At 53.5% G+C, this 12,532-nt stretch overlaps 1 protein-coding gene across 1 annotated transcript in view; it reads left to right on the forward strand.

Annotated features, from left to right (window-relative positions):
* The first annotated feature begins 1,488 nt into the window (after positions 1-1,488).
* The window catches only part of EPHA10 (EPH receptor A10), a 42,969-nt gene continuing 31,925 nt past the window's right edge, over positions 1,489-12,532 (forward strand). The window contains exons 1-5 of the mRNA XM_061412464.1: positions 1,489-1,673; positions 3,807-3,871; positions 4,579-5,257; positions 11,412-11,567; positions 12,175-12,525. Coding sequence (XP_061268448.1) covers positions 1,568-1,673; positions 3,807-3,871; positions 4,579-5,257; positions 11,412-11,567; positions 12,175-12,525 — 1,357 coding nt within the window. The 5' untranslated portion in view covers positions 1,489-1,567. The remainder of the gene's footprint in view (positions 1,674-3,806; positions 3,872-4,578; positions 5,258-11,411; positions 11,568-12,174; positions 12,526-12,532) is intronic.

Genomic DNA, 12,532 nt, shown 5'->3' on the forward strand with positions numbered 1-12,532 from the left:
GTTGCTGTCCAGCAAGTATGTCTGTGAGTAAGCTTGTACACATACCACACACATACACACACGAAGTGACACATGAAAGTGGCTTGTAAATGACCAATGCTCTATGATGTCAGAAATTTTAATTCCCTTTGGTGCTCATGGAAGTATGGACTGTGCAGAGACAGGGCGATTCACTCAGGTATTCTCAGCACAGAACATGGCACCCGGTGAGTGTCGGCTGAAGGGTGTGGAGTACATATATAAAAAATGCACAGACATCCAGGCCATGCAGGACTCACATTCATTCTCAAGGCTTCTCTAGCTAATATAGTCTCCAAAGGAGAGGGGTTAGGCCCCCAAGAAAAGAGCTCTGAAAAGCCACAGGGTGGGTGGAGCTTTCTCTGCTCACGTTCAGTCCAGACGGTGGCGCTCAGTAGCCGCCTCCCTCATCCTGGAGGGCTCCAGCCCTTCCCACCATCAACGCCTTAAACCCTCAGCCAGCACATAAATGACCTTCACAAGACAGAGGTCGTGCTCCACGTTTCCTTTCGACTCCTTCAGGGCTGGGTGAACTCTGTGAGGATTACTCCTCCTCTCTCGCTGATGCCTGGGAGTCTGGCCGCTGCTTTCCTCACGAGTCCCCGAGGTGGGCGGAGAGCGTTTATAAAGGGGGGAACTCCAGGCTCTGAGCAGACTGGGGAAAGGGGTGGTCGCGGAGAGGGCTGCCTGTGTCCTGGCTGCAGAAGCAAGAACCTGGGGAACCACTCGTTCATGCAAAATCTATCAACCGCCCATCCCGGCGTCCACATGATTCCCCAGCCTCGGAAGAGCTGCTGGTAGTGTGGCACTGTGTCTTCCACTTTACTCTCCTTTCTCGTGTAGCTCTCGGGGTCGTGCTTGGCCTCTTCCTCCCCGGTGTGTGTCTGTGTGTGTGTGTGTGTGTGTGTGTGTGTGTGTGAGAGAGAGAGAGAGAGAGAGAGATGAAGGCGGGGAGAAAGGGGGCGGGGTGGAGCCACGAGATACCAAAAGCTGCAGATACAAGAAGAAGACAAGGGCTAGAAGATAGAGGAGCTTCCCAGAGCTTCGGGTCGGGACACCAGTCTTCAAAACCTCCTGCAAGTCCTGGGTACTAGGGGTCTTCCAGGTTAGCTCAGAGGCTGTTTAAGTGTCGCTGCCTCGGCGCGGTTTGCTCCTCCTTAAGCCACGCCCACATTGCCTGTTTCTCAGGAATGAGAGGCTAAGGTTCAGCGCTCTGGGCCACCTACGGCAGGTCATCCCTCTCCCCATGAACCGAACCAGGTCTCAGCGCTGCCCCACCCCCCATGGTTTGGAGACTGGCGGGACCCCTTCCTTCTCCCCCTCCAATTTGCTGTTCCGCCCCTGGCCTGTGAAACTCCACCTCTCCACCTTCTCCTGGCGGGGATTGGTGGACTTCCCGCGGTGGTACATAGGGATTGGTGCCCATGGATGATGGTCACCGGCGAGATCCCGCCCCACAGCCAGCGCTAGGGTCTGGGGGCACTGCTCAGCGGTGCTGGGGCTGGCGCGGCTTGAGCCGCCGCCGCGCTGACAGCTCGGTCTGCGGACCATGGAGACCGGCGCCGGCCCGCATCCGCTGCGCCTGTTCATCTGCCTGATGCCGCTGTGTCTCGCCTTGCTTTTGGGGCCGGGGAGGCCAGGGACCGCAGAGGAAGGTGAGGAGACTGGTGGCTGTTTTGGAGGCTTGGATGCCAAAAGATAGGAAGCTGAAGAACCGGGGTGCTTGAGGAAGGAGTCATACGAAGAGACTGGAGTCTGTATTGGGGTTTGAAGCAAGCGGACAGCGAGAAGCAAAGAACTGGAGAGAGAGGAAAAGGTGGCTAAGCAACGAAGAAGAGGAGCACTGAGAAGCTCGGGGGCTGGAGACCTGGGAGGCTGGGGAAGAAAGAGACCAGGAAGCCAGACGTGGGAGCCAGAGGCGACGGTTCAGGGGCCGGTGAGACGGACAGGCTGAGCAATTGGAGGTGGAAGGTGTGGGGGCAGGGAGATGCGGAGGTGAAATCTGAGTATAAGGAGATGGGATGGAGCCGGAACAGTGGGGAGTCTAGGGGACCACTGCGTGGCAAACAGAAGGTAGAGCGCTGGTGGGGCGACGAGGGCGGGCGGTCTGGTGGCAAATGTGGGTGAGAGGGCGTGGGGTTGGGGATTGGGGGAAAGAGTCTGGGAGCTGTCCGACGTGCTGACCAGAGGGAGCTGTCCGCAGTGCTGAATTTGGAGTGTAGCCTAACCAGCGCAATCTGCGTTGCCGGGTTCGGTGGTGCTCGCTGTACCAGAGACTGCGTTTTGCGTCTGACCCTGAATTTGAGAGAGCTGTACACTCAGTTAAATCCAGAGGCGTAATATCCAGGTGCAGGAGCTGGAGGAGCTGGAATCTGAGGCGTTGGCCTCGGGGTTGTTCTGGGCGCTAGATCTCTGATGCTTTCCAATATGCAATTCCGATGTGCTGTCGGTTACACCGAAATCGGGAAGCTGTCAGTGGTCCTGCTCATTGTCGCTGACACCTCTGGGGCCAACCCCTTTAAAGGGCTCACCTTGGAGCCACACCCCCTTGCTTAAGCTCCAGATGAGTAATCTTCAACGATTTGGGGATGGCCTGGGCTTCTGGCTCTGAGCTGCTGCTGTGCTATTCTAACCAGTGTTTCTCTGGAACCCATATTGACAGCAGAATTCAGACTGCAGGTCAGATGCCTCATGGGGGAAGAAAGTGACCACATGCATCTCTGGTTTAGAAGGGGTCATGGCTTTATATATTAAAGGAATCCTGATAATCTTTCAAAAGCAGTGGAGATGACAGCCCCTGGGAAAGGGGCTGGTTGAGGAGGTAAAGATTTTTACTTTTTTTGCTGCTGGCAGGGTCTCTCTACTTCGTTTTCCCCAGAGGCTCTGGGAGTCAAACTAAAAAGTCCAAGTCTCCCCTATCCCTGGTGACCCCAGACCTCAGAAGAACCCATGAGTATGAGTGAATTCAGGAATGTGTACAAGAATTCTCGGATATGATCACTTTCTCCCTCTTCTTGACACTCAGTTATAATTTGGGAGATCTGGGAAGGTGGGGGGGGGTCACTGATCCCCCCATTTTAGAGCCAATCTTAGAGCACATGTCATGGATTCCATGCAAGGCTGAATAATGACTCTCCAAATATTTCCATACCTGAATCCCCAAAACCTGTGAATATTATCATAAATGGCAATAGACGTTGCAGGTATGGCTAAGGGTCTTGAGATGGAGAGGTTACACTGGATTATATGGGTGACCCGATTACAATCACAATGGCCCTTATAAGAGAGCCACAGAAGTCAGAGTTAGAGAAGGAAACAGGCTGGAATGATGTGTTTTGAAGATGGAGGAGGGGGCCACAAGCCAAGGAATCCAGGTGGCCACTAGAAGCTAAAGGAGGCAAGGAAATGGATTCTCCCATTTGAGCCTCCGGAAGGGACCAGTCTTTCCAACACCCTGACTTTAGACCAGTGAAACTGATTTTCAACTGCTGACCTCCAGAACTGTAATATAATAAAGTTTTGTTGTTTTAAGCCACTAAATTTGTGGTAATTTGTTACAGCAGTCATAGAAAACTAATACAGGCTCCTTCCCTAATCATTGTGGCTACCTTTCTTTAGACTAGACCTACTCATGCCTTATCATGGGGATATATGAAGTGGGAAAAACTTGTCTGTATCCTTCACCACATTCTCTGTTTTCTCAGTCAGCAAATTTCAAGTGAACTCACCAAAGGTTCTCACCCCGCCACCCCGAACTTTCTGACATTTCTGTTCTTCCCTCTCTCTAGTCATCCTTTTGGATTCCAAAGCTTCCCAAGCTGAGCTGGGCTGGACTGCACTGCCAAGTAATGGGGTAAGTGTAAACCTTTCCCTCTCTGTCCCAAGGAGCTCCTGGTGGTCCAGGACTCAGCCCCTTTATCTCTCCGTGGCTACATCAGATCAAAATGCTCCTGAGAGCATGTAGTCTCCAGCAGCCCTGGCTTCAAGCCAGAGTGGCCTATTAGAAAATGTTGACTCTTCAGTCAGACCGCAAAAAAAAAAAAAAAAAAAAAAAACAACTGATAAGAGAACTGGGTGTGTCTAGGAACAGACAGCATCTGGATGGAACCAATGCTGGACGGTGCCTTGCACCCAGTAGGTCCACTAAGCAATGTTGTTGACTGATGGATTGACAGGATAAGCAAGACTTGGAATCCTAAAAGGGGCTTGGAAACTTGGGGTAATCGGGGGAGATGTGATGGTGTGACAGCAGCTTAGTGTTGTGGAAAGAGCACGGGGTGGAGAGCAAGGAGACTTCTTACTTCTGCTACAAGAGGAAGTGTCTATCCACTCAAGTCACCCCTCTCTGGAGCCTGTTTTCCCTGTCAACTGGACCTAAGTTGTCTCCAAGGTTTCTCCCAGCTCTGCGTCTTATAATTTCAGGGGTGTGTATGGGGAAGGAGGGGAGAAGAGAATGCAAAATGATGGGGAATGGGGACTTCAGCCCCAGTCAACGCCAGGGCTCGACCTCTTGGGGGCGCCTTGGCTCTAAGCCGCCCACATGTTTGTTCTCTTCCCCAGTGGGAGGAGATCAGCGGCGTGGACGAGCACGACCGTCCCATTCGCACATACCAGGTGTGCAACGTGCTGGAGCCCAACCAGGACAACTGGCTGCAGACTGGCTGGATCGGCCGCGGCCGCGGGCAGCGCATCTTCGTGGAGCTGCAGTTCACACTGCGTGACTGCAGCAGCATCCCTGGAGCCGCAGGCACCTGCAAGGAGACTTTCAATGTCTACTACCTGGAAACCGAGGCCGATTTGGGCCGCGGGCGTACCCGCCCAGGTGGCAGCCGGCCCCGTAAGATCGACACAATCGCGGCAGATGAGAGCTTCACTCAGGGCGACCTGGGTGAGCGCAAGATGAAGCTGAACACAGAGGTGCGCGAGATCGGTCCGCTCAGCCGGCGGGGTTTCCACCTGGCCTTCCAGGACGTGGGCGCATGCGTGGCTCTAGTCTCTGTGCGAGTCTACTACAAGCAGTGCCACGCCACGGTGCGGGGCTTGGCGGCGTTCCCAGCCACCGCAGCCGAGAGCGCCTTCTCCACGCTGGTGGAGGTGACCGGAACATGCGTGGCACACTCAGAAGGGGAGCCCGGCAGCCCCCCGCGCATGCACTGCGGCGCCGATGGCGAGTGGCTGGTGCCCGTGGGCCGGTGCAGCTGCAGTGCGGGATTCCAAGAACGCGGTGACATCTGTGAAGGTATCCAGCGCCCTGGGGGGTGTGGTGTGGGAGTGTAGCCCGCAGGTGGCAGTTGCAAGAGAGTGTGTCCTAGATGAAAGAGGCAGGAGGGGGAGTGGGGAAGTCGTGGGGTATGGAGCTGGGAGTCCTGACTTTTTGTGGTGCTCCCAGTGGGTGCAGCCAGGACCAGTGAGTGAAGTTAATGAGAGATGGATTTGACTGCATACAACGGGTCATCAGGGACCTGTATTTCAGGCACCATGATAAACACCTCACACAGACCTTCTTATTTATTCACAGCAATAAAAACATCTTTATCCCTGTTTTGCAGATAAGGAAACAGGCTCAGAGAGATTAACACCTCACTTGCAGTTAAGAAACAGGGAACTGAGTTTAAAATCCAGATTTGCCCAACTCTCAGGTTCTTTCTACTACACCATGCTGCCTCCCCTGTGCATTGGAAAGAACTCTACAATAGCCCAGCTCTATTAACTAGAAGCTGCTGGGATTGGTTACATTAGAGGGAGTGAGCTCCCTGTCACCAACAATATACAAGTCAGAGGCTAGCAGGAGGATTCTTCAGCTGGAGAGAGAGATTGGGAAATTGCACTAGGTCACTACTAAGATCCCACCCAACTCTCTGAACTAGAGTCACTGTGCCCCCGGGGGAGATCCTTCATGTTGGGGGTTCTGTTAGACTCTCTGGTCTGTGGGGGCACCAGGAACAGGTCTCTCTTTCTCTATCTGTAGCTCTGAGGACTGAGGGTAAGAATGGGGTGTGAACCATGTGCACTTAATGAAGAAAGACCAAGTGATGCTTTTTCTAAGCCAGGTCCTTCTCTTGGTGCCAGGGCAACAAAAATGAATCAGGCAAAACCTCAACTCTTGAGAAATTCATAGTCTAAGTGGAAAGATGTAAACATTTAAAAGTCACAACAGGATGATGTATGAGCTAATAGAGAGATTGATACAGTGGTGGGAAGACAGTGGGAGAAGTGACTAAACGTGCTCTCATCCCTTTGTTCAGTCATCCATTCAACATGAGTTGAGAACACCTCACCTGCATTTATTGAGGGTGTGTGAGATGTTTATAAATGAATGTCACCATCTTTTCCCTGAGGCTCTTGTGGTTCAGTAACAGACTTGGAGATAAAAACTTTTCTGGGCTCTTCAGGAAAGGTTGGGATCCACTTCTGGGTTCTCCAAACCTGTATTTCTACATCGTCTATTTACCCCATGGTCTGCAGTGACCTCTAGTGTTTCTATCACTCGACTAGGAACTTCTTGAGCTCAGACAATGGGTTGTATTATCTTAGCAGCTCCAGTGTCCATAATGGGACATATGGTAGGTGCTCAATGGAAATGTACTGGGTGAGTGAGCAGTTAGCATGAAGAGTGATACATATCAATAGAAATCTGAGGAAGCCTGGAGACAGGAGAACCCAATTCTAAGTGTAGAGAGAGATGTTGATAAGGCCTTTCTTCCAGGTAGCCAAGAGAATTCTGAGGTAAGAGACTGTGTATGTAGAAGCATGGAGGCAGGCGAGAACATGGCATGCTTGGGGCTCAGCAAGTCAGCATGGATACAGAAGAGGGCACTTGGGGATGCGCGGGTGAAGGGGCTGGAAAAGAGGAGTGGCAATTCATGAAGGGCTTGAGTGGGGATAAAGAAGGGATAAAGAGCTTAGACTTCATGCTTTAGACCATTAGGGAGAGTTTGAAGCAGAGATCTGACTAATTCAGATTTGTATTTTCAAAATATCACTTGAGCTGCTATTACAAAGAAAAAGCTGGAGAAGGAAGGATTAGAGGCCAGAAGTTGAGGAAGGATGATGATGTAATAGTTCAGGAGAAGGAGCACGGGTTCTGAACCAAGGGAGTAGCAGAGCTCACTGAGTGACAAGGATGGATGTAATAACAAGAAAACCTCCACAGCACTTGGTGACCATTGATTTCAAAGGAGGAAGGAGTCCATTTTGACTGATCTGCATCCAGAGGATGGAATGGACAGATGGTAATTCACTGGAGTAGAGAACACAGGGCATGAATGCACATAAAGAATTGATGGTGTCCATGGTGCACTCAAATAGAGGTAGCTAGAAAGCAGGTCTGGAGCTCAGCAACAGAGAGATAGATGCGACTTGAAGCTATGGGTTTGGTTGGGACAGACCAGGGAGAATGTGTGGGGTAAGAAGCAAGGCGGCCAATGATGAAGTCTCACAGAACAGCAACATACAAAGGGGAGCTATAAAGAAGACTGCAAGGCAGTGATCAGAGGCTGGAGGAGAGTGTGATTTCATGGCAGCCAAGGATGATGGAGGGCCTCCTGGGTGGCTCAGTGGTAAAGAATCTGCCTGCCAAGCAGGAAACCTGGATTTGTTCCCTGGGTCAGGCTGACCCCCTGGAGAAGGAAATGGCAACCCACTCCAGTATTCTTGCCTGGAAAATCCCATGGACAGAGGAGCCTGGCGGGCTACAGTCCATGGGGTAAAAAGAGTCGGACATGACTTAGCAGCTAAACAGCAACAAGAGTGATGGAAGTTCCAGGAGGGGATGGCCTGCAGTGTTGGTGAGCCATCGGGTAATGCAAGGATTGGTCGATGTCTGCCTAGTGGCCCTGGTGAGAGCAGTTTCAGCTGAGTGATGGAGGTCTTACCAGCTGCAGCAGGTAAGAGGATGAAGGAAATTGAAGAGCTAAAGGCAGGGAATGTAAACACTCTCTGGAGGCTGCGTTTGAAAGGGGAGAAGAGGGCATGATGTCTTGAGGAGGACATTGGGTGGAGAGAGGATTTTTTTTTACTGTAGATGAGAGGGAGCCTTGTTTACACAGGAGGTGGGGAGCCAAAGGGGTACCAAATTGGGGGAGGCCGTCAGCCTCTGGGGAAGAAGTAATTTATTACTGATGTGGATCAGAATTGCTGATGCATGCTGCTAACAAAAAGCAGGCCACGTTTTAGTCAGTTTTATTGTTTTTAAATACAGTGCCCTGCTGCCCATACCTTAAATGGACTGTTTTTATGGCTCCACTCCCTGTACTGTTACCGGAAAGAGCTGATAGAGAAGAGAATTACCAACCGATGGCCTCTCTTCTCTCTGTGGGTTAGGAGGGGGCACCTGTACCAGTGGACAGGGGAATCTTGCTCTGCTTTACTCACCTCTGCTTTACTGCAGCTCCAGAGCCTAGAACAGCACCTGGCTCATAGCTGATGCTAAAAAATTGTTGAATGAATGGATCAGGGACTTCAGGAGCGGATTTAGATATACATTCTAGGCAATCACACACACACACACACACACACACACAGACTCAGGAACCCAATCCCACTTCTGACTTTGGCTGAGACCAGACAAAGGCCATTTGTAATGGCATCAGCTCTGCCTTAGGGAGTAAGGACATGGGGAGGGTGCCAGGCAAAGCTTCACAAGGGAGATTATTTTGAACTAGGATTTGGAGAAACATAGGCCTTTGCCAGGAGAGAAGTTGCATAAGACACTATGGGACAAGATGCAGAGGTGGAAAAGGAAAAGTTCAGTGTGGCATGGGTGGGGTAGGCATTGGGGAGCTGTTGGAGGGTTTCAAAAAGGGAAATGAAATGGTCAGGTTTGTATTTTAAAAGGGAAGGCTTTGCAAGTGTTTTCTGTAGCTATTACAGAGCCCTCTCTGAAGACAGACACACAGAGGCATCTCTCTTTAATGGCCATGACTCTTGTTGCTCCTCTCCCAGCCACCAGAGGAATTATTGAAAGATGTGGGGTTTCCCTTGGTGGAAAAAGTCAGTGTATGACTCGTGTCTTCAAATCTCTGTAGGACTGCCCTGGAGCAGAGGGACCCAAGCAGACATGCTGAGGCTCCACAGGGTACATCAAGTCCCTGCGATGGAGAGGCATGAGGCGGGTTACATGCAGAGAGGCTGATTTGGGCTCAGCATGAAGGCCTGCGTGCTCAGTTGCCAAGTTGCTAAGTTATGTCCAATTCTTTGCAACGCCAAGGACTGTAGCCCACCAAGCTTTTCTGTCCATGGAATTTTCCAGGCAAGAATACTGGAGCAGGTTGCCATTTCCTTCTCTAGGGGATCTTCCTGACCCAGGGATCGAACCTGTGTCTTCTGCATTGCAGGTGGATTCTTTACTACTGAACCACCTGGGAAACCCCACCACCTGCTTACTGAATGCCAATGTGAGCCAGGTGGCAACCTAACAGCTGTGACTTGCTATTCCCACTCCCCCACAGTGCCCCCTACAGGGGGCAGAGGCCTGCACTCAGATCCCAGCTCTGCCTGGTACTGAGGGGCTGTGAGAAGTTACTCAATCTCTCTGGACTCCCCCTTTCTTCTTAGAGCTGGGGGAAAGTACCCTAGGGGGCTGCTGTGCAATTTAAATGGAAGCACTTTCAAACTGCCAGCATTGTTCAACAGAGGCCGCCTCAGAAGGAGATGGGGTCCCATTACCAAGTATCTGAGCAAAGACTGTGGCTCCTGCTAGGAAAGCTGCTGGAAGATGGGCCAGAGGGCATTCAACTAGAGGACCCCTGAAATTCTGACTCTGACCATGAGGAAAAGAGGAAGGGGTCTGGTTCTCAGGAGTCCCTTCCTGAGTCTGCCCCTCCATACAACCTCTTCTAAATAGAGCCTCTCAAAGTAGATATAAGCAATGCTGTCTCTGATTGGACCACCCACCTCTGGGACCCCAGACACACGTACACACGGAGAAAGGAGCCTCCCACATTCTTTCCCTCCTGCTGTGCGATCCTGCAAACATGTCCCTCTCTTACTTCCGAAGGAGGTGGGCAGGCCATGCTTAGTGTTCGCATTTGTCTGGTTTCTTGAGGCCAGAGAGGCCTAGGAAGTAGCAAGGCTAACACTGGAACCCAGGCCTCCGGAGTCCCAGCCTGACTGCTGCTGCCCAGACCAGATGTTAGTGAGCCCCGTGCTTTGTTCCGAAGGCAGGGACTTCCAAAGGCTCCTGAGCTTTGGAGGCCCTGCCCAAAGCAGCCCAAAGCCCAGGGCTCTAAGCAAGAGGGACCCATCGCCAAACCTAAGCCTCCAGATGGAACCCTCAGCCCCTACCCTCTGCTCCCAGAGAGCTGGAAGTTCTTCCCAAGGGCTAGTCTGCATCTCTTCTGTTGTAGTATGTCTTTTTGGGGTTGGAGAGCCACCAGTCTTCCACAAAAAGCTAAACCAGAGGAGAGGGATAAAGAAATCCTGGCAGGGACAGGGAACCTGGTGAGGACCACCCAAGCTCTGAGAGGAGGGCCAGCAGCCATTGCCTCCCTCCCTGGCCCAGCTGGTGAGAAACCTTTTAAAGTGGGTGTTTAGCTGTTTCCACTCTAGGCCTGTGCTGGAGGAAGAGTAATTACTACCATTAGTGTGCAAATATTGTCTGTACTGGGCTCAGCAGTTTGCATCTTTTATCTCAACCCTCCAACCACCTTTTTGAGGTAGGTATTCTATGCAAGGCCCAGAGAAGTGGACCAACTTGCCCAAGGCCACAAAGCAAATAAGTCGTGCAACTCAGCTGCAAACCCAGGTAGTTTATATATAAAAGCCTGTGCTTTTAACCACCGACTTCTAGGGGAGGTGAGGGAAGTGAGAGAAGCAAAGGAACTGAGGAGGTGTCAGAACCAAGGAACTTTCATGGTCCCTCTTCTCCCTCCACTTAAGAGTGGCAGGCTCCACTCCTAAATGGGGACCAAGTGCGTCAGTAGAGGATTTATGATGCATTAACCCTCAAACAGTGGAGGTGGGAGGATGAGCTCTGACAAGTGTGTATGTGTTTGTGTGTGGCAGTGTTTCTAATTGGGAGTGTGTGGGTGTCTGTCCTTTAGTAACTGGGAAACAACCCTCAGAGGCCTCTCCCTTCTGTCCTCACATCAAAACCGGAAAGCCTGGCTCCTTTTCTTCTAGTGGGCATTAGGGCAGTGTGGTGTGGGCTCTGAACCAGTCAGCTGCGGTTGGAATCCCTCCATTTACTAGCTGTGGGACATCTGGCAAGTTACTTAACCTCTCTGAGCCTTAGTTCCCTCATTTTTGAAATGAGGATAAAGTGCAAATCTCACAGGTTGTTATGAGCATTCAGTGAATTGCTAAAAGCAGCAACGCAGCCCCACCCCAATCAGGAAAGTGGAGGAGAGAGAGGCTGTGGTGTAGCCCCTTCCTCACGCAGTTCCTCCCCGCAGCCTGTCCCCCAGGGTTTTACAAGGTGTCCCCGAGGCGGCCCCTCTGCTCACCGTGCCCAGAGCACAGCCGGGCCCTGGAAAACGCGTCCACGTTCTGCGTGTGCCAGGACAGCTATGCGCGCTCGCCCACCGACCCGCCCTCGGCGTCCTGCACCCGTGAGTCCAGCTCCTGAATGCTTTACCACGGGCAGGGGGTGGGGGGCGGTCTGTAAAGGCGGAATCGAGGTGTGGTGAGGGCAGGGGCTCCACGCTGGGGAGCGCCAGGGCTCACGTGGGGGGCCTGCCCCCCAGACGGCAGAGTGGAGGGAGGGGTGGTCACCGCAGGCTTGGGCCTGGGGATGGAAGAACCAGGACAACAGAGAGAATCTAGACGAAGGGATGAGGTTAGGCTCGTTGGGGGATCGCCCTGTGGGCCGCCGCCCACCGCTCCCGCCCTCACCTGTCTTAACTCTCCAGTCAGCAGGGGGACTCCCGCCCCTTACACTCTGTTAGGTCCCCAGATCAGTAACCTCATCCCCTCACTAACGTCCACCCACCCCATCACTGACCGCGCCCCACTCCCACATCCCGCCCTTCACCCGCCCACCGCCCTCCGCTCCCCTCCCCTGCCCGCCCACGCCCCGCCCTTACCGGCCCCGCCCTTCACAGGCCCCGCCCTTCGCAGGCCCACGCCCCTCCCCTGCCCGCCCGGCCCCGCCCCCGCCCCCCTCTGCTCCGCGGCCGCCCACCCCAACCCCTGACTGCGCCCACCCGTCTCCCCCAGGTCCGCCGTCGGCGCCGCGGGACCTGCAGTACAGCCTGAGCCGCTCGCCGCTGGCGCTGCGGCTGCGCTGGCTGCCGCCGGCCGACTCGGGCGGCCGCTCGGACGTCACGTACTCTCTGCTGTGCCTGCGCTGCGGCCGCGAAGGCCCGGCGGGCGCGTGCGAGCCATGCGGGCCGCGCGTGGCCTTCGTGCCGCGCCAGGTGGGGCTGCGGGAGCGCGCCGCTACGCTGCTGCACCTGCGGCCCGGCGCGCGCTACACCGTGCGCGTGGCCGCGCTCAACGGAGTGTCTGGCCCGGCGGCCGCCGCGGGAGCCACCTACGCGCAGGTCACGGTCTCCACCGGGCCGGGGGGTAAGGT

This window comes from Bos javanicus, chromosome 3 (genome assembly GCF_032452875.1).
Source record: "Bos javanicus breed banteng chromosome 3, ARS-OSU_banteng_1.0, whole genome shotgun sequence".
NCBI classification, from domain to species: domain Eukaryota; kingdom Metazoa; phylum Chordata; class Mammalia; order Artiodactyla; family Bovidae; genus Bos; species Bos javanicus.